This window comes from Cygnus atratus, chromosome 1, assembly GCF_013377495.2.
Source record: "Cygnus atratus isolate AKBS03 ecotype Queensland, Australia chromosome 1, CAtr_DNAZoo_HiC_assembly, whole genome shotgun sequence".
NCBI classification, from domain to species: Eukaryota; Metazoa; Chordata; class Aves; order Anseriformes; family Anatidae; genus Cygnus; species Cygnus atratus.
Genome location: NC_066362.1, coordinates 78,262,653 through 78,284,678, shown reverse-complemented (window position 1 = coordinate 78,284,678; position 22,026 = coordinate 78,262,653). Strand labels below are relative to the sequence as shown.

The following is a 22,026-nucleotide window of genomic DNA, read 5'->3' as shown; positions in this document are numbered from 1 at the left end:
GGCCTCCTTTCAGCCGGCGGCGAGGCGCAGGGGCTGCGTGTTTCCGGAGGACGTGGCTGCTGCCGCCGCCGCCGCCGCCGCCGCTGCAGCTGTACTCCCGCCGCCGTTTGCTTCTCCTGCCGCCGCCATGATCTCGCTGTCGGACACGCAGAGTGAGCGCCGCGCCCGGCCCGGGGGGCGCTGAAGGGGGGCCCGGCGCTGGGGCGCCGCAGCCGAGGCTGGGCGGGCCGGGCCGGGCCGGGGGAGCGGAGTGGTGCCGGCCCGGCCCGGTACTGGTGCCGGTGCCCTTCGCCTTGTGGTGCTGTGTTGGGCTTTGAGAGCCTCCCCGTGGGGCTCTGAGAGTGGTTAGAATAGAGCAGAATGAATGGGAGTTCAGTGCTGAACGAGCAGTAGCTGGCAGGTCGACCCCTTCTAATGCACGTCCTGGGTGGGCGTCAGAGGTTTTCCGTAGGTCCCCCTTCGGTGACTGCACGGTGCCCCTTACAGCTTGCTCCTGTTGAAGTAGAAGTTCACAGGTGGCGTTGAAGGGGTTATAGGGAGAGGGCCAGCCACGTAATCTAAAGTAAATAAAAACTTGTATGGTAGTGTGGTCTTGTCTCTACTGGGAGTTAGAGATGCTGAAAGGGAAAACGCAAAGAAATCAAAGAGGGTCCACAGGTATGTAAACTGCCAGGTAAAGGAGAACGTTAGGCTTCTGGTTTAAACTGATATCACGCACATGGTCCTTTTTTAGTATGGCTGCTGTGAAAGGAAATAAGGCTGTGCAATAACCACTGTAGTGTCACTTGAAGGAGGATGTGTAAAAGCTGTAAAAAAAATAAAGTTTATATCTGAGTTTGTCTTGATAGCTGGGTACTGAGAAAAGATACTGAAAACCCAGCTAAGGCAAAGGATGAAGGTGGGCAACAAAGCAGGCTAGCAAGATTCCAGGTGGAGGATTTTTTGAGCTGATTTCATGCTTCGTTACTGAATAGGTACTAGCTGTTTAGTGTTAATTTCAGTTTTGTGACCCATTAAATCATTATGGGCTTTGCTTTTGTCCATTCACCTATCATCGTGTCCAGACTGTTAATTGGAGGAAACAAGAAAATCTCTTCATGATGAAGAGATTTGTTCTCTGTTTTTACTTTTCTTGTTTGGGACCTTCACCTAACTCCTTGTGCTGGCTCTACTGCCTTAACTTTCTGCGCCAAGAGTAGTAGGTAAAATACAGTATAGTTTGGGGTTTTTGAATTATTTCTCTGAAGTTCCAGAGATACCTTCAGATATTTTGAAACTCACTCCTGCTTGGAAGAAAATAGTTAGCTGTAGAGTCATTAGTGGAGTCATGTGATAAGTACCTGGAGAGGCACACGGCATTAGTTGACATTTGAAAAAAACAATCTAAAGCTTCTGAAGGACTATAGTGCATGATTCTATTCTTGTTTTCATACCAAAGGACGTGCTATTGTTTTCCCTGAACTTTCACAACCAGTGTATCTTAAGTTTTAGTATTTGCTAAGTGATTTTGATGTAGTGCTGCAATATTCTCACAGCTCATGGAATTTTCACAGAAGCATTGAGAAAGCATTGCTCCCACCTCTCAGGAAATCAGTTGCTTAAAAAAATAAAAATCAGAACATCTAGTGGTTAGTGTGTGTTTCTGTGTTCTAGACACTGAAGCTGTATTTGAGTAATATAGTAATATTCTGGTGTGGGAGGGAGAAGGCATTCAAAACCAGCTCACACCCTCTATAATACTTCCTTCTTTATTGTTTGCAAAGATGATGTACACAGTAGCAATACTAGTCATACTTAACTTTATATTCTTGGGGGGGCTGGATCTGAATTCTAATATGAATCTGATTAGTAACATCTATTTGAGATGAATTCAGAAGTACTTCCCTCTGCCAATATCTCATCTGCTTTCAGCAGTGATTTTTGGCATGATAATGGTGGGCTCTTTTCTGTTCTTTTTTTTTCCCCTCTGCTAACCAGAGAATATGGTTGGCTTCTGAAGAGAATCTGAATCTGTTGTAGCAGTAGGTGATTACAAATGTGTTTCAGGTGAATACAGGAGAGTGTAGAGTAATAAGTGCAGCAGCATTTGGGAGTCAGCCTCTGCTTCTTGCTAGATCCCTACTTTGTGCTGTTTCTGAAGGAGGAATGAATAGTCACTTCCAAGGGTTGCAAATCTGTCTTACTGGCAGCTGGTAACTCTTTTGGAGCCCTGCCTCCAAGTATTTTCCTCCCAGATTGTTTCTGCTTCGTCTGAAGTAAAGAGCACTAGAGAAAAGGGCAGACAGCAATTGTTGTATTAGTTTCAGTCAGCAGTTTCATTGAAAATACAACTTGCAATTCATCTATGTTTCATCATAAATATTGTAAATGTCTGCTTAATTGTAATGGGTTATGTAGTAGTTTTAATCCTGAGTGGTTAAAATGTTCATAGGATAGGTTTAATGTGGTAGACAATATTGTACAATTACAGATTTAATACTGTGGTCTGCAGCCTTGCTGAAAGACAAGCCCTTAAGGAAGTTGGGGAATTTTAATGTTTCTGTACTCTGAGCTGTTCTGAATTTATTTGCTACAAATAAACTTCTTTGTTGTATACAAGTCTGAAATAGGCACTATGATACTACTTTTCTGCTAAGCTCTTCAAGCAACAATAAATAATCAAGTAACTCAACATTGCAGTCAAAAGGGCAAAAAAAAAATACCTGCAGATAACTGTTCTGGCTTTAATTTGGCTAAGAGTAGTGGTGAAGGTTTTGGGTTGTTTGTTTTTCAGGCTAGGCCATACAAAAGTACTGGTATCTCCAATGTATGCTGGATTGCCAACCCATCTATAATAATGCTGTTGTTTATGTATCCTGTAGGTTTCTAAATTCTCTAGTCATAAGGACAGTGGTAATGTAACGGTGAGCGCATGGATAAATGCAAAGGCTTTTGCAGCCAGGTTGCTGCTGTTCCTCTTCCTCTGCATTCAGTCTGTGTGAGAGTCAGAGGAAGGCCTTAAAAAATTTAATTTTAATAGTAGGATGTATTTGTATGTATGTTCTTCAAAATGCCTTGGAGGCTATTGCTAAATGGTATCTTTAATCATAGCTTGACACTTCTAGCCTGGTTTCCCAGACAAGCAAAGCTTCTGTCCTACTCTTGCCTACCTAGTGTTTCTTGACCAACCTTTTCAGACAGGCAGAACTCAGAGTATCTGCAAGTTTTGTGACAACTGGCAGGGAACCCAAGCTAATATTCAACAGCAGTCAGCACATGCAATTTGGAAGGGGCCTACAGCATTTGTCTGGAATGGTGTTTAATCCAGAAGTTGGGTGGAAGTGCCATGTGAGGCCTCGGGGAATGGGAAGGATGGGTTACTTGTGTTACTGCAACAAACAAAATGGGATAAGAGTTGCAAATGGAAATCAAGGTTTCATTTGTTCATAAAATCCTTTTCTCTATGCTAGCAGTAAATCAAAAGGGATCTTTGCCATATGTGTATATGCATACATGCTTTTGTTGCGCTCAGTTTCAGTATATAGTTTCAAATATATCCTTTTTATGATAAGCAGCTTCCACCGGCTAGTCTTTCTCTAGCTGGTATTGAAATAACATATCTACAAGACTGCTTTGTTTGTACACTCAGAAAAGTTTAAGTAGTCATGAAATAGTCTGTGAGCTTGTCTGTGAATTTAAAATGTCTTTATTAGATGTTGCAGGTTTCTCACGATTTTTATGCATGAGTTCTTCTGGTGCCATGTTCTGTTATATACTTGATCTTGTTTCTTTTTGCAGAGATTGGAATGGGTTTAACAGGCTTTGGAGTGTTTTTCCTTTTCTTTGGAATGATACTCTTCTTTGACAAAGCCCTTCTGGCTATTGGAAATGTAAGTGTGTACTCTTCAGTCTTAGATTCTGCACTGCTCATAATAAAGTATATGATATATTGTTCTCTTTTTAGTTTAATACATTAAATTGAAACTAGGTCACAAAAATACTGTGGTAACTTGGTGTAAAGGAGTTATGCTCATGATTTGAGTGAATCACTTTTCCCAATTAAAGTTAGAGCAGCTCATATCAATCTAAACATCATACCTCCAGGTCAGGCCTTTGGTATGTTGTTCAGACAAGCAACACCTTGTTTTACAGTTGTTATGCTGATGCAAATAAGATTTTTAGGTTGGCTGTCATTACTAAGATGTTTCTTTTTTTGTGATCTTGTAACTGTCAAAGCTAAGTATCTATTTGGATAACAATACTAACGTGTTCTGTGTGTTCGGTTAAACATTGTTTTGCTGTGCTTTATCAGGGAAGAGAGAAGCGTGAATTCTTGATCTGGGCTTAGAAGAGCCAATTGCCTTTCATAGTAGTGAGCTGTAGTAGAGAGCTGTAATATCTTCAGTCTTTACCAAATGGAAGTTTTTGCTTAAGCAGGATTAAAAAAAAAATCCTAGTGCTGATGCATAAAATTCCCAATGCAAAACAAATGAAAAATAACATGGTGTTTCCTAAATCAGATATTGCTGTGCCTCTGCTGTTCCTAGCTTTGCCAGCCAGTCAAAGCATACAGCCTGAAAGACACTTGTGTCCTCTTTTGCTGATACCTAAAAGTCTGTGGTCAAAACTGATCAGTTTCTTTCTGTGGCAGCAGCATCAAACACTCAGATTTCCTGGAGGAAAATTCAAAAGTATGCATTTGAATTTGGGTGCATGGTGAAAGAGTAAGAAATAAAATAACGCATATTTTTTCTTAATGGAAGGTGGAAATATGAGATCCAGTTTAGGGAAAATGATGAATAGGTAGGAAGAGACAATGAAAGGCTCTGTGGTAGCCAAAGATAATGCAAGAAAAGGTACTGTATCCTTAGAGTTTTTTTAAAAAAGAAGTGGTAAGAAAGTTTCTTAAATAACATTAATGGATGAAGTTCAGGTTTATGTTAATCTTGAGTAATATCTGAGATACTATCCCTCTTCAACAAAAATGTTGGCCAGGTTTATGCTTACAGGATGAAGTAACTTCCTGGTTGCTGAAAGATGCTTAAAGTGGCTTTAAATAGTCTGGAGTAGCATGATAGTGTTCAGCCTGTATTGGGTCTAGTAAATAGTTAAAGCTAAGGAAGGTAACTGATAATATCCTACAGCTTTTTTCCTGTTTTGCCTTTCCACTGATCAGCATGAGCTTTTGAAGGTGGCCATGCTGCAGAACAGAGGTGCTTTTGTGGCATGTCTGTTCCCAGTACCATTGACAGCTAAGATTCCTAAAACTAAGCTTCAGCACCAATTGTGGATAACGAGGGTACTTATCTTACAGGAAAGACAACTGTTGTCACCCGGTCTTCTGACTTCTATGTGTTTGTCAGAGACCACAAAGGTACACTTCTTGCTATTTTTTTAAGCAGATAGGTGAAAAATTTAGAATGCCAGGTACAGTGCTTTAAGATGGAGTTTACAAAAGCAAACACTGCCAAATTCTCTCTCATTATCAATCTTGGTATTAAAATAAGTTGTGCAAAAATGCAATCTAATGTTTTAGAACATATATGCATTCTAAACTTAGGAATATAATTAGCTGTTTTCTTTATTTGGTCGATTTTTCTCTTCTAGGTTTTATTTGTGGCTGGCTTGGCTTTTGTTATTGGTTTAGAAAGAACATTTAGATTCTTCTTCCAAAAACACAAAATGAAAGCAACAGGCTTTTTCCTGGGTGGTGTGCTCATAGTTCTCATTGGTTGGCCTTTGATAGGAATGATCCTTGAAATTTATGGGTTCTTCCTATTATTCAGGTAAGACTTCTTTCCAAATTGCTTTCTGTATTGGTATGTGAAAAAATAAATGTATTTGTTTAGTGGTGCTGTATTGCAACTGGCAAAATAACATTATTTGAATGCTAACTTTTGAAGGATCTTCATTCGAAGGTGTTGGCTTACGTTTGCAAGAGGTGAAAATTTGGTGTTATTCAGGACTCAAATCTGCTGATGTTTGTGAGGCAGATACCAAAATGATTTTGGTAATGTTGCTTATATCTAATCAAATAATTGTACAGCTTCAAACTATTTGGGAGCCCAAATTGTTAGCAGTGCTAAGTTTAAGTATTTTCTTCTTATAGGCAACTTAAATACCTAGGGTGTGTTTTTTTTTTTTTGGTGGAGAGTTTGCTCTTCTCTTTGATAAATGAGGCAAAATAGTTGGTTACAGACATCCTGGTTTTGTAAACTTACTTTTAATTACTGTGGTAGCACTGTGGAAAGATGGTGTGTGTAATGTTTCATCACACTTGTGCCCTAGGATAGTTAGAATGTATGAGGTGCTGGTTTTAGTTACTGTTGTCCAAAATGCATTAATTACGAATTTTCTTGTTCTTGAACAGCAATCTTTGTATGTGTTACATCTTTATACATGTTAGAAGAAATATGGTGCATCTGGCACAACATGTCATTGCACTTCTTAAATGTAATTGTAAGGGTGAATCCCTTACAATGTGTATATATTTTTATTTACACTTCCATGGTTGAAGCTCCATACTCTGGAAAACAAAGTAGAAAGTGTGCTAATAAGAAAGAACGGGGGCTTTTATTGGTTCTTGGACTTCTAGTCAGAAGAAGACTGTTCAGTTAATACTTATTAATCTAATACAAGGCCCACTGAATTTTTTTCAGTGTTCAGCTGCTGGCTAAACAAGTCGCTTGTACCTGAAATCAAAACATTGCATTCATACTACTCTTTTCTTCTACTTAGTAAAATGGTATGTTAATCTGACGTTTAAACTCTTGAGATATCTCGAGTATTTACCCTGTTTCCTATTGAACATACAGATTTCTGAAAATTTGTCTTGCAGTTTTAACACATTTCTTATTGTTTTACACTGCATTATTCTGAACTCAACATTACTGCAAATGTTCTGGAAATCACTATTTCACTGAATACGTTGTCACTTCTTGCACATGTCACTTGGGTTTAATCAGCCAGTACCAAGTGGAGTAGAGTATCTTTCCAAACAGAATTATAAATTGCTATGTCTAAGCAAATATGATTATTCATGGATTATCTGTTTGCGCTAGCTAGGGGCTATCAGGGTAAAATAATGTTGAAGGGATTAAAGAAGGTCAGTAGTTTTCCTTAAGTCAATAGGACTATCTCTTATCCAGAAGAGTATCAACAGTGGATAAATAATTCTAGGTGAATGCTTCTCACATGTTTTAACTTAAAATGTATCTAGACAATCTCTTCTAGTGCTTAATAGTTGTCAGAATCTTAATCTCTTGCTACAATGTTAGCTAGCTACTACTTCAAACAAAGGTGTTTTGTTTTGCTTGACTCTCGTTAATTTCAACCAAGGTCACCTTTTTGGCAACTTTTTCCTTTCTGAAAAAGGAAAAAACGGTTCCTTTCCTCATGCACCATTTTACACAATTCCTCAGGATCACCCAGCTTGTTTGCATACCAGGAAATCTTCATGGTTATCACTGGTCTGTGAAGTACATAATTCCCTTAGGCCCAAGGAATACAAGATCAGCATATGCAGTTTTGGATTTGTTGTATCAGCCTGTTGTGAGGGTGGGAATTTCTGCATGTCCTAATGACTCCAGTTACATGGCTTGCCAGGATTTTTATATGAAAAGCCTTTATGTTTATCAGGAGCAATTTAGTTGTTCTACTAACTACTTCAGCTAAGGTGTATTTGAGTGATACTGTATTATCCTTTATTCAGTCTTATGATTTGTAGACCTCTAAAAACAGTTCCACTAGGTGTTCTGGTCGCTGAAGAATTTTTGTATGTAGGTTGTCATCTCGTATAGCTGGACTACTTTTACACAATCATTCTTCACATACCCTGTAGAAGTAATAGCAGAGCCCCTGTTGTGCACAAAACAAAGGTTAGGTACTGGTGACCAAAAATACGAAAGAGGTGACATGATTGCGACGATTTCATTTATTTAGCATGTATCATCTCACCGAAGTGAGAGCCATGACTGCTCTCTTACTCTGATTTGGAGTAAGTAAATTCTAGTAAATCTGGAATGTCTGTCCCTTTTTTATTTAAGATACTGCCACAAGTTTCCTATCAGAGGTTTAGTCCTTCACCATACCTTCATGCGCTTAAATCTTATTCACTGGAGAAGGCTATTACAGTACAGTTTCTTGTTATACTCTAAACTGCTTTTGGAGCCGTGTTCAGATTACAGACATCCAAAGTTATGGCTAAAAATACTATCCTACCCATAATGACTATTTCTTATTCTTGGCTATACTAACTGTTTAAGTGTCTTACAAGCGGTTCATGTGCCCTGCATATCATGATTTACTGGATCAGTGAAATGATCTGGTCTTTTTTGAATAATAAGAAAATCACAAGGACACGTTGCTGGTATATTTAAGATATGCTCAGCAAAAAGTTCTTACCAGTAAGAGGATGGTGAATAGTGAAATCTCGCTGTTCTGATGTGACTGAGGTTTCATTATGTGTTAATCCTTATTCTATGGAGAGAATGTATAGCTCAACTCAGAATGCCAACAGCAGCTGAATTGCAACAGTTGACTGCAAACAGCTGAGAAACTGCCACAGAAATTTCTTTTTACTGCTGCAGATACAAAGTGGATGTTAGACCATAGCAGCTATCCTAGGCAGCAACCCTGGCTCATTATTCAAATTTCTGACTTTATGTGAATTTGTCAAAGAAGTGAATGTTCAACTGTCATGCTTAATTTTCTTTAGTAAATATGAAGATTGCTATATATAGCTTCAAAGGGAATTACTTGGAATTAACTTGAAGTGTTTTTACATTGGGTATTGCAAGAATGTGTTATTAGTTGGGAGCATCAGTTCTGTTAATTAAGTTGGATATTCACTTAGTTACTTTTTTTTGAAGAACTGACTCAGAGTTACGAAGAAAATGTTTATGTCCATTTAAAAAAGCTTTTTGTGTTTTTTTCCTTTCTCTGCTGAATGTGTTCATTTATTTGGTAAAATAACTTTCAGTGAAGAAGCTACAGGACTTTAATAATCTTGGTTTTAAAGTTAACTTCTATTTCTTCATTTCACAGCAACATTGGAACAGTCTAATTATAAAAACTAATAATAATCTTCTGATATCTTACCTAAAGGGGGTTCTTTCCTGTGGTGGTTGGTTTTATTAGAAGAGTTCCAGTCCTTGGTTCTCTCTTGAATTTACCTGGTATAAGCTCGGTAAGTGTTTGGTACTCGACGTAAAATTTGAAGCTTTTACTGTTTTTTTGTAATTATTGTTATTCCATTGTTATTGCAATAGTAGAAATGTATTGGAATTAAAGCAGATATACTCAAATTCACTGCTCCAAAGTTGTATTCCTGTATAGGTCTTGCACCATACAGATGAACTTCATTCCCAGTGAGAGGATTTTAAATGTAAAAGGAACAAAAAGACACTGTTGTGGAAGTTGCCCCTGCTTAAGCGCTGAATTGTGACTCAGAATGCCAGGGTTCTGATTCCTGCCTCACTGTTGGCCTGAGGTGACCACAAAGAAGCAAATTGTGCCACTGTTCTGTGCCTGATCTCCTGTCTGTCAAATGAGAAGGGCACTGTTCTCCTTTGTGCAGTATTTGGATATATATGAAAAGTGGCATGTGAAAGCAAAGAGGATTGTTTACTGTTAACACATACCTTGTATGGTGAATCCAGAAACTCTTATGATTCATACTCATTCATCAAGTACAATATTTATTCAGGTCCCTTGTACCAGATTAATTCTTGCTATTTACTAAGCTTCATACTTTTTTCAAATGCAGTTTTCCATTTTCTTGATTTAAGTAGTCAGGGCTTTGAAGACAGTTAACAGGTGCCAGAAAGATGCTAACCTAGGTAGGGTGTTTTGGTCAACTACTTTTACTGTGCTAATTTCTGTATGTATTTTGCCATAAATGTTTTTAACCCTGGTTTCAAAGCTACAGTTTTAATAGCTACTACTTAAAAATAAATAGCGGGTATAACTCAGATGTATATAGTCTTTTTTTAAAAATTAGTGTTTAAGATCATCTGTTCCAATGCTACAGTTTAGGCCAAGTTCTGGCTCATTTGTGATCAATTGAATGCTTCACTTGTCAATTGATCTTGTCTACTCATTTAATTTGATCATAATGGGGTTAAATCTTGTTATAAAAAGATAATTGTTAATGTTTTATTCAAAGCCTACGTAGGCTCAGAAGAGAATCCACAGTAATGGTCAGTTGAAATATCTTACTTGGTCTACTAATGCATGTGTGGCTGATACTGTATTGTTTTGTTTTAATCATTAAGCTAGCAGTGGTATCTGCATTCTTATATTTCCTTTTTCATTCTGCTGCATCTTCATGTTGCACTGTTAATGTCTATATGAGAAAACATGTCATGCAGAAACACAGTTGCAATGTAAGACTTTTAATTTTCACAAACTTAAATCATGAAATCTTGGTGAGTATTATTTGACTCTCATTTTCAGTCGCATATTAACTGTGCAAATAGCAAGTTATATTTGAGAGTAATTACACTGTTCATAAATGTAATGCAGCCTAAAACTTTTCTACTTTTCTCCTTTTCTGCAGCTTGTAGATAAAGTTGGAGAAAGCAACAACATGGTATAATGACAAGACAGCAGAAGACTGATTCTAAACTTACTGTATTATTTATAAAATCCTTTTGAAGAATACTCAGCATAAAGAGTAAGTTGTGTACAAAGGAAAAGCTTGTAACATTCTTTATGTAACAGTTTAATTTAAAATGTATAGTCAACAATATACATTAGAAAAGAAGCTCAGCAAGTATGCTTCTAGGAAAAGTAACTCCAGAGTTCAGGAAGTAAACTGAAGAGGTGAAAGTCATCGAATAACATGTTACAACTGTTCAAAACTATTTTTGTTGATTTTTTTTTGAAAACATGCTAGAGGCAATGAACCTTTTTGGATTTAAAGGTGCCTGTACTTTACCTCCTTATTGTCAAGGTGCAGTAGAGCAAACAGGCCTCCATTTTTAAGGGTGATCCCAACTTATCCAACCCTCTGCTTGCTACCCTCAGTGTGCAAAAAAAAAAAAAAAAACACCAGAAAACTTCTTGTGTAACAAGAGATGCGTCTTTTGCATGAAAGTTAAGATGACTATTCATCTTTAAGTGTATTGTGACAAAAAAGGAAACCCTACACAGTTCTGTTGTAAACATTTTTGTAAATATGTGGCTGAAATAAAACATTGTTATCTTAATGTTTCAAAGCCAAATGTAAGTTGATTGTATTTGCCTTCCTTTTTGGAATATGCAAAAGGTCAATCTTTAACTTCAGTCTTAAATGTTGGTTCTGAATGTGTAGAGTTCAACAGGGAACTCTGGAAACTGACTTATGCTCCTTCCAGTTTGTTCTCCTCGTATTATGTCTGCATCTGGGTGAGAATGTAGCCCCTTCTCACTAACAAGAACTTTGAAATATATTTGGTTCACAAAACATGCATTTGGTTAAGGTGCTGACATGAACCTTGTGAAATGCATCTTATCAAAATATGAACATTTGTTTTTAAATGGTTTGAAGCTAAGGTTTCTTTGTTTATTCTGGAACTACAAATTGACTTTTATTTTTTACAGTAATAAAAGGAAAACTTAAAATTCTGTGTATGTGAGTCCATCGGGAGTAAATTGTGCTAACAGGCCAACTAAAGATCAAGTGTCAATCTCAATGTGTTTCATAAATTGTTACTTGGGTTATCTTCAAATAATTTAAAACTTCTGTCATTCATAACAACAATTTAGCTGTTAGAGATTCTTATTTAACTTGGAATAAATGTCCCCTAATAACATGAAGGTCAAACTTCTGCTTCTACTGGAATGTTAAACATTGTGCACTTCCAATAGATTTAGTTTCATAGCGTCCTCACTTTAAAAAAAAAGTTGTATTTGTGAAGGTCTTGCGGTTTTCTGTTGTTCTTAACTTTTTTTCCTTAAGTATAATGCTAAAAACTTAATTAAATGCAATGGTAGTGTTTCAAGTAGCTATGTAGTCTTAAAGGTCTGACAGATATTTTTATTATACAGTTAAAATTGGTATTTTTTCAGAACAACTTGTAAGAAGAATCCTCACATACTAACCATTCTGGAAGTTGCTACAAAGTTTATTTGTATAAGGCATAAGTTTTTTCACTACAACTGCATTAATGCCTGCAGCCTACTATTTCTAGCTTCCATACTTAATTTGTTTTCTTCTCAAACAGGCACAAAATAATTCAGTGGGGGAAAAAATATGCCATGACATTTATAATGAACATCTGAAAAAAATCAGTTTTTATGAATGTGTATATGAAAAGTTGGCTATATTTGCCTGATAGCATTTGTCTGTTACAGTTTACAGACAGGAGTAAATATGACTTGTGGCTCCTACCTCAGAGATGAACCAATTTTAACTGCTCCTGCAGATCTGTTGAGTGCTAAATGACTAGAAATAACACTACAACTGTTCGGCGAACTCATCGTATCTGCTTTGGTAGAGCAGTGGTCCTTACTGTGGGAATCAAGTACTGTTTAAAGCAGTATTTACATTAGAAGTCAGCTACCTGAAGATTTTTCTTCCTGTCTTTTGAAAAATAATCTAATGGGAGAGGTGGATTGTACCACATGACTCTGGAACTCTGACTGAAAGCAAATCACTTGGTAAGCTGAAGTACACTCACCGACAAGAAATCTCATATCTTTCAGAGGCGATGAAGGCACTGTGTATGATCTTCTAGCCCTCTGTAGGCAGCTCATCTTGCCTCTATTTAATTCATTATTTATTTTTAAAAAGTCAGTTTTTGTCAGATGTGAATTGTTGTGAGAAGCATCTGAGGGAACAAAATTGTATGTTGAATTTAGCTTTGTCTTTATCCCTCAAGGTAACATTGTCTTTCAGATGGTTTTGTCAAGATAAATGTGGGTGGCAGCAACAGTCAAAACTACTTAGCCTTAAATGTTTCTGTCACTGTAAAAATCTCTAACAGAAACATGTTTGGAACTTTTCCCCTTTTAAATGTAATTTATAACTGCTGCTTCAAAAATCATAAGGATGGATCTTATTCTGAGCAAATTAATATTGTAAATATACTTGTCATACCTTGAATAAATGGGTACCTTTTTTTATAATGTCTTTGTGTCTCCTTATATGCACATTTTAAGTGTTTTGACAAGCTTTCCTTTCCAAAGGTTAATGGGTATGCTTTGCGTACTCATACACTTATGCAGTGTAAGACAGCCTTGCTGTCTTACACTGATGTTACTTGCATAGCAAATAGTCTTTGATTAATCTTAAAAAGGTTGCCTCTTGCAATAAACCTTTTACATAAGCATCCCCCTCTTTCTTCTTTAGGCATCTTTCTATACATAAGATGTTACTTGTTTTTGAATCAAGGAGCAATCCACATGTAATGCCTGGCAAATAGAATGTTCTCAACTGCAGTATAACCCGTGAAAGCCTTTCTTCTGCTTTGTTTCTTGCTACTGTATAACCTCAAGCACCTTGAATTTCAGTACTTTAGTCAGAATCTGTCTATTCATGCAGGAGCTACAACTGGAGGCATGTTCTCAGCTGGTCGTTCCCATTCTAGTTTCAAACATCACAACAAAAGGGAAATCGCAATTAGGTGAGAAATGCTTTCTTTGTTAAACTACTCTGCCCTCTTCACATAGGAAGAGAGGAAATAGTTTAGGAGGAAGAAAGGCACATGTCTAGCACTTAGAGCAGGTCCTGGTCCCTGTGCTTTCAGTTTGTCATGGATATGAGCATTACTTCTCTATGTCCTACAGAGAGTGACCTGATAAGCAGGCTCACTATTCTGTGGTAATGTGCAAGCTTACAGACTGCTGCTGTTTATTTTCAGAGAGAGTAGGAAAACACCAAAGAAGGCATTTCAATTTGTTGAGGTGTTGCGTTGCTTCTGTGTGCTAGTTCATTCCTTAAAAACTTATTTTGACTGAAGTTCCAGCCTCTCACTTTTACCAGAGTTGGTTCTATCCTAAGAATTCCAGAGAGTTAATGCTTTCTGATTTAAAAAGAGGAAAAAAAAAATCACAGCTACACCTAATTATATTTGTTAAACTGTGAGATATACAATGTTAATCTGTGTGTAGTTCATGGCCAGTTACTTTCAGGGAACAGTTGCCATTTATTAACCAAGAATACTTTGCAGTTGTTATTGCTCACAATATGGTACCACTATTTTCAGAGCCTGTGTCAAGGAAGTTTTTTTTAAAAAAAAAAAAAAAAAAAAAGCATCTCCTCTGCTGTAGGCATTACAGGCAAGGCTTCATTGAATTACTGTTTCCTTGCCAGACTTCAGTGTACAGACTATTCTAGCTGCTGCCCTTCTGGTTTGCTTGATTACAAAGCTGACAAGTGGAGTCCACTTCCCTAAATTGACTACCGTGTATGTCTCCCTGCCATCTCCTTGGATGACATCACCAAACCTTCGTCTCCATCTCTCTGGCTGCTGTGTCCTGGCTTCCTTTGGCTGTTAACTTCTACTGTTCAGGTTGTTCTTACTAGCTCTTGACAGCACTAGCATGCCCTTTCAAGACTAACCCATCAGAATGTGGCTTTTGTGGCCCCTATTTGTTCTCAGTTTTTCACCTGTAGTATTGGTCTTGGCATATTAAAGCATCTTTTAGAAGACTTGCTTAGTCCAGTGAAGAAATTCTGCAGCTGCTGTAATCCCTCTTCCAAGCCAATTTCAGCACATTTTTATATGCTCAAGCATCTTCTTCAACCATGTGACAGTTTGCAGGAAAAAATGACAGGACTTGATGTGGAGTAATTTGGTGTGCAATTCACGATCTCAAATGAGGTATTTGTTAAAAGATCTTGAGAAATATCCCCAAAACCCGTTTGTGTATTTACACTGGTCACTAGTGTCTGATTTACCTGCACGCCTAGAGGTTTGTTTGCTGAAGCCCATGTACCTGCCAACAGATACCGGGGCCACCAGGGGGAGCTACGAGGAAGAGAACAGCCGGGGAGCCACGTGAAAATTTTTGGCTGCATTGATGTGTACTTCTGTGGAATCATCTTAAATTCTAATTTAATTTAGACTGGGGAGCTGCGTTGGGGTTTTATACCGTCAAATGAGTGTTGAACCTTTTACAGAGAGCCACTGGCTCTGAAATGCTTTGAGCTGGCCTGGCTCAGAGCTGACAGTATTTGAAGTAGTCAGGTTGGAATTCAGAGATTGGGAAAGTCACCTTTCCACCTGCAACAACATAGTTGCCTCACTGTCTCCTTTTCACTAGTCAGTCAAAAACATTTCCCTAAAAAGGTCAGAGAGTGGGTTGCTTTTGATGGAAACTCAGGATTCATGTGGCCCAGGTGATGAAGCACTAGGTGGAGTCACCTGATCACCTGCATGATCCACAGCTGGTCCTCCAGTAGCAACTAACCTCGTTTAAAAAGTCCCTTGGAGGCTTTGGTTCAGCAGTTGTGTGGATGTTTTGTCTTCTGGTGCGGGGAGGGTGTTGGCCCTAGTCAGCAGAGCTGTGTGGCAGGCTGCTGGAAGCTTCTGGAAGCAGCTTACAGGGAGGGGCCTTATGCTGCCACCACGGCTGCTGCTGAGGGGACTGTGAGGACACGAGAGGTGAGCTGCTAGGGAACTAGCTGGAAGAAACTTTGGAAACAAACTGTTCTTGAATAATTCCTAGGCTGTAATGTTTTTCTTGCCTCTTAGGACAGAAACAAATGACATGTTCACAAAGTGCTTATTGTGTAAAAAAGTGTAAAAGTGCTGTTTCCGTGAATGGGTGGAAATGAAAGAGCAGGAGATGTGTTTATTCCCAGTTCCAATTACCCTTGCACATATGAACATTTCCCCTTCAGCGTTTTCCTCTGTTTTTGTGCTTGTCAGGTGTTCTGTTGGTGAGTTTCCCTTCATCTTCTTTCATGACTTCTTTAATGTTTCTTTCTGAGTGTAATTATGAGATCCGTACTCCTTTATGGTGATGCCAGTTTAAACGCTTTCCACCCCTTAGCATGTACAACAATTACTTCCTACTCTCGTGCTTTCTGGGGGGCATTTTTAAACCCAGCTCATTCCAGCAATCGGCTTTACAGCACAGCCCACACACGGTTAAGTTTGTGCATCTGAGGAGGTGGCAAAATGGCACAAGGATAGACATGAGGAAATGAGCAGCAGGGAAAGGTGCTACTACAGAAAGATCTTAGTTCTCTGTACATTATATCTACTGAGACCTGACAACTAAGTCAAGCCTCTCTTCTGAGAGGTGAAATGAGTTTATGACTGAGAGAGCCTCCTGTGCCTTCATCTTTCCATTTCTACAAAAAATCCTAGTAGTTTTTTTCTCCTTTTACAAAATGGATACAAGTCATTGCAGCCACAAGTTTCTATGTATAAGGTTTACTATTTTGGCTTCTCCCATTAATTTGTTGTAGTCCCAAATAATGAAGCCCTAAACAACCTGTCCTCTGAAATAATTTAACAAATGACAAATTCTTACCCTAATATTTTGTGTGTATAAACACACACGTTACATGTGTGCACAAAATCTGTGTAATAGACAGTTGTTTTCTATTAGGAAACTTCTACAACACTGACCTTATTCTTGTCCAGAGGTTTCTCCTTCACTTACATCAGAATTTTGATAGCTTTCCAGAACTGTATTTCCAGTCCTGCAAGGCAGCCTTACTAAAATATTTTCCTACAGTTACTTTCTTACTTCTGAGTGAATTTGGTTTTGTGACTGAAACCAGTCTCAGATAATTTTCCTGACAAATATTTCAGAAGTTCTTATATTACATCCTGCCCCCCCCAAAAACAAACAAACAAAAAAAAACTTTGAAAACTGTAGAAGATCAACATCAAATTTAAACACTGATTTGTCAAAATTATACTTTTTTATTGGATAAGGATTGCTTTCCACATGCTTTACCACAGAAAGTTTTCAAATCTTTTGTTCTCATTCCACTTCAGAAGGAAAAAAATTCTCAGGATCCCAGCTTTCTGTTAAATAGAAAACCCGGTTTCTACCTACCTTCACCCTATCCTTTTTATGCAGACCAGTGTTATAAAAGGAAACCTTTCAGAGTGTATCAAACTATGGGTTTCTGCCCTTCGTTCTTCATAGAATTATGCAATTATACAAGGTACCTCTTTCAAAATTCACCATTTGGTTTTATAGAGCCTTTTTTTTTCTTTCTTTCTGGACATTAGTTCCTCATATTTCTGTGGCTTAAATGAGAGGTTATTCAGTTCTGGCTTGAATAATGAGTGAAACCCCTTCAGTCATCTGCAAAAATTCTACTCATGAGCCCGCAGCAAAGAGAACAAATGCTGTGCTGATCTGCACAGCAACAAAATGAATGGAACATGCTTAATTGCAGGGTTTTGTGGCTGTTCTACAAACCTAATCTGCCTCTAGGGCCCCAGGTGTTGAAGCTCATATTCGCCTTGTGGATCTCTAGAACTTCTGGTAACTCTTTGGAGTCAAAGTGTTTAAATTACCAAATTCTCTCATAGCTGTTAAAAACATACTCATTAGAACTTTAGAAGTTTACCTGTGCTGTCTTGTGTTCACAGAATGCTTTGTATTAAGGAAAAATCTAGCATAGAAATGAATAATGTCCTCTTTTATGAAAATGAAATATTGAGAAAGTAGAAAATTTATGTTCTTATTGATGGATCGATACAGTTAATTGAAGATGTACAGGTAAAGAAAGATAAAGCTGTGAGTGTCCATTGCATTATAACTTCTGGAGTGTTACATAAGGAACTGAAATTAGATTGAGGTAATACATGACAATACTGCAAAAATATATCTGTATCATAGAGTCACAGAATGGTTTTGGTTGAAAGGGACCCTTAAGGATCATCTCGTTCCAACCCCCCTGCCACGGGCAGGGAAACCTCCCTTGTCCTGCTGGCCACGCTGCCTTTGATGCAGCCCAGGATACAGTTGGCTTTCTGGGCTGCAAGCGCACATTGCCAGCTCATGTTGAGCTTCTCATCAGCCAACACCCCCAGGTCCTTCTCCTCAGAGCTGTTCTCCATCCATTCTCCACCCAGCCTGTATTTGTGCTTAGGATTACCCCGGCCCAGATGCAGGACCTTGCCCTTGGCCTTGTTGAACCTCATGATGTTTGCACTGGCCCACCTCTCAGGCCTGTCCAGGTCCTTGTGGACGGCATCACTTCCCTCCAGAGAGTCGACTGTACCACGCAGCTCGGTATCATTGGCAAACTTGCTGATGGGGTACTTGATCCTACTGTCTATGTCACCACCAAAGATGTTAAATAGCACCAGTATACCACATTTACTAATGGCAAGTTCACTTTCTGGGGGTGTTGCAGCAAGAAAAGCTGCAAGTTTTGAGGGAAGTTCTGTAGTTTTGGTGTCCTTTTTCTGATTTTTATTTGCAATTTCAGGGCCAGTTTGGCTATTAATAAAAATATCTCTTTTTAAACATATAGCCAGTAGAATTCATTGTTTTGACTTCGCACAAGAGGATGTACCAAACATCCTCCGCAATTCAGGTAACATTTCTCCTTTCTCTTTCTTTTCCTTCTCCGTTTAATTAATCGGTTAAAATTTAAGAAAGAGAAGAGAGAGTCTGCAACTGAGAAAATGATATGGAAATGGAGGCAAATAGAAAAGGGACAAGGTTTGCTGATGAGACTAAATCCTTCAGGGTATTGTGTTAAATAATTCAACGAAACTAGAGCTATCTGCAAAGAGTTGCAGAAAGACTATGAAACTGAGTTGTCAAAATGACATATAAAAATGTCTGTAAATATAAAAGGATGCAAATGGAAAAAAAAATATGGAAACATTGGTGAGTTGTGAATGACCCATTATCTTTCAGGAGAGAAATCTTGGAATTAGTCTGTAAAAATATCGTTTCAGTTTAGTGGGGGTGAAAGAAAAAAAAAAGAGCAGTCAAATTAGGAAACAGAACATCAGGATTATGATGATAAGAAAGAGGAAAAAGAGAAAATGAGAAGTAAACCTGGATATCTGCATTTTGAGTGTTTTCTGTAGTTCAGGTGCCCATCTTAAGAGTGATCAAAGGTATGTAACTGCTCTTGTATTAAGACAAAAAAGATTAGGACAATTTATCTGGAAAAGGCCGTGACTGGCAGTGGATTCAAGAGTAGCCTATAAAATCACAAATGACATAAAGGAGGGGAATAATTTCATCTTCACTTCTGTTTACAGTATTTCTCACAGTATCAGAAGAAGGGAGGATCATGTGAAATTTTCAAGTGTCTGGTTGAAAACAAAACAAAATGAGGTATTTTTTCCACAAAAAAAAAAAAAAAAAAAAAAAACTAAATTAAATTGTGGAACCTGTTAACATGAGATCTTGTAGATGCCAAATTTTACATGGATTCAAAAAACAATTAGATAAATCAGTAGGATAAAAATCCATGCACATCTGTTAAGCCTGAAGAATTATACTTCAGGAAATTGCTGTGGCACAAACCCCCTGAGGCTACACGAGCATGTCAGGAAAGTGCCCCTGCATGCTTTTTCTGTTCTTGTACTCCTTTGTAGACATGGGTACTATACAGTGTCAGAGACAGGTTACTGGATCAAATGTGCTTTTGGCCTGCCACAGTATGGTTGTTCCTGCATTGTGTTTGTAATGTGAAGATAATTTATCGTGAATAGATTGAATTGCTCAGATGAGCACTGAACAGCAGTTCACTGATGATGAATTGTATCTGTCTGATGCTTCTTTGCTGCTATCTTCTGCCTTGCATTTTTTTGATCCATCTTTCTTCTCTCCTAAATAGCCACTAAAACATCATTGTTTCCATGAACTTTCATTTTGGGTGGCATCGTTTACCTGTGTTTCTTTGGAATCCAAATTTTTGTAACTCCCTTAAATAGTACTTTCTTACCTGGCCAGAGTGACAGGTATGGAGACTTCCTTTGGTTTTTATAACCAATCTCCAGCACTGTGCAAGTGAGAATAGTTCAGGTACATCATGCAAGGCAGAACCTGATGCTTTTGTCAGTTGAGTTGAAGTGAAACAGCTGTCAACAACTATTCTTAAGCAGATGAGAAAGGGAAAACATTAATAAAGGAAGAAAAGCAGCTGAGGGAGCTGGGATTGTTTAGCTTGGAGAAAAGAAGGTTCAGGGGAGACCTAATTGTACTTTACAATTACCTTAATGGAGGTTGTAGAAAGGTGAGAATGGGGCTGTTCTCCCAAGTGATGAGAGAAAATGGTCTCCAGTTGTGCCAGGGGAGGTTTAGGTTGAATATTAGAAGAAATTTCTTTACTGAAGAGGTTGCGTGGCACTGGTACAGGCTACCCAGGGAAGTGGTTGAGTCACCATCCCTGGAGGTCTTCAAGAAATGTGTAGACATAGAACTTAGTAACATGGTTTAGCAGTGGACTTGTCAGTACTAGGTTAGAGGTTGGGCTGGATGATCTTAGAGGTCCTTTCCAACCCAAACGACTCTCTGGCAAAAGACTTAACCATGTGATTTGTCAAGATGAAAGTAAGCAGGTTGTGAACGTTACATTCTGGTTACACCGGGGTTTTCTCTTAAGAAGAGTTCCCAGTTTTCCACTATGGCTGCACAGTGTCGCCAGCAGGGCAGCAGCCTGGCTCTCACCTCCGGTGCTGGTTACCTCCCACCTGCCAGGTGCCTGCACACAGAGATGGAGACTAGGTACATCCCAGCTGCAGGGAGCAAGAGCAGTGGAGGTGCAGGCCATGCTGAAGTTCGTGGCATTACACCCAGGGCCCCATCCTGAACCATGCAGCAAGCCCACCTGGCTCGAAACCAAAGGGCCTGCGTGGGCCCCTCCTGGGTTTCTTGCAGCAAGTTGTGCGTGGGGTGGTGGGTTTGGGGGTCAGCCTGTTAGGAGCTGGGGTCTGGCTGGCTGCCGAGGGGTGATCTGCGAGGTGCTGCCGTGTCAGGCAGCTGGGAGGCGAGGAGGAGGAGGAAATGACTCAGAGGCTGCAAGCGACGACTTTCGGAGGGTTCGCGCGGGCAGGGAGGAGAAGGAAGGCGCGCCGGGGAGGACGCGTTCCTCAGCCCCAGCCTTCAGCCGCGGCGGGGCCGATTTGGGGACGTGCGGCCGGGAGGAGGGAGGGAAGGAGGGAGGCGAGGCGAGGCGGGGCGGCCGCAGCCCCTCGCCCCTTTCCCCCGCGGCTGCCGGCGTGCGCGCCGCCCTCGCCCGCTGATGCAATCGGAGCCCGCAAGCGGCGGCAGCAGCAGCACCGGAGGTGCCCGCGGGAGGATCGGGCGGCCCTGAGCCCGCAGCAGCACCCGAGGGAGCGGAGGGCAGGCGGCAGGCAGCCCGCACCGCCGCGGAGCAGGAGCACCCGCCCCGGCTGCCAGCATGCTCAAGGTAAGCGGAGCCCAAATCCCCTCGTCCATCCTTCCGGGGGATGCAGAGTAGCGGAGGGACTTTGCCTTGGCAGACAAGGAAAACGGTAGCTGGCCGCTTTGTGTTTACGGATTTTGATGCTCTGGTTTGTTATTTATGCCTGGCGAAGGAGCTTTCTGTCCCCGAGAGGTTTCTCGTTTGAGAAGCAGGATGTGTGTGATTCTGTCTCTGTCCATGTTGTTTCATTGCAGTCAGCATACGTGGAAAAGAAATAATGAGCGGGGAGGGAGAAGGGGGGAAGGGAAGGCATATAATTTCCTCTGGGGTTTTTCTTACAGTTTATTTGTAACATGGGACACTTAATGATTAAAAAGAAAAGAAACTGTCAAGGGTATGGTGTGCTGGCAGGCATCATTTCTTTTTATGCCTGTGAGTTTGTTATAGGTCTTAGGTCTGCCATTGTACTTAAAATAGACTTTGGGTAAAACCCAGTAATGTACGTTTAGAGTTTCTGAGTAATTTCAGAAATAGCTTTAAATAATGAAAAAGGAGTTGCTGGTAGTGAATGCTAACATGAGAGATGAGCATCTGTGGGAACTACCCTTTTACAAGTCGTGTTTATGTTCTGCTTAGTGAGGCTGATCTGAGGATTAAAATGAAGTCTTTGCTTGTCAAGACAAAGGGCATCGAGGTAGCAGGGGTGCTTTTCAATTAGATTGAGAGAATATCAC

The 22,026-nt window shown here is 39.5% G+C and overlaps 2 protein-coding genes across 2 annotated transcripts in view; both read left to right on the top strand.

Moving 5' to 3' along the window:
- The first annotated feature begins 3 nt into the window (after positions 1-3).
- GOLT1B (golgi transport 1B) lies at positions 4-13,089 on the top strand. Its single transcript, XM_035540717.2, has 5 exons — positions 4-152; positions 3,778-3,869; positions 5,587-5,765; positions 9,085-9,166; positions 10,538-13,089. Exons 1-5 carry the CDS (start codon positions 128-130, stop codon positions 10,574-10,576), a joined length of 417 nt encoding a protein of 138 aa, XP_035396610.1. The 5' UTR covers positions 4-127; the 3' UTR covers positions 10,577-13,089.
- Positions 13,090-20,989: 7,900 nt separating this feature from the next.
- BCAT1 (branched chain amino acid transaminase 1) overlaps positions 20,990-22,026 on the top strand; it is a 66,613-nt gene continuing 65,576 nt past the window's right edge. Inside the window, exon 1 of the mRNA XM_035540718.2 lies at positions 20,990-21,316. Within this exon, the coding sequence (XP_035396611.1) occupies positions 21,308-21,316 (9 nt within the window). The 5' untranslated portion in view covers positions 20,990-21,307. The remainder of the gene's footprint in view (positions 21,317-22,026) is intronic.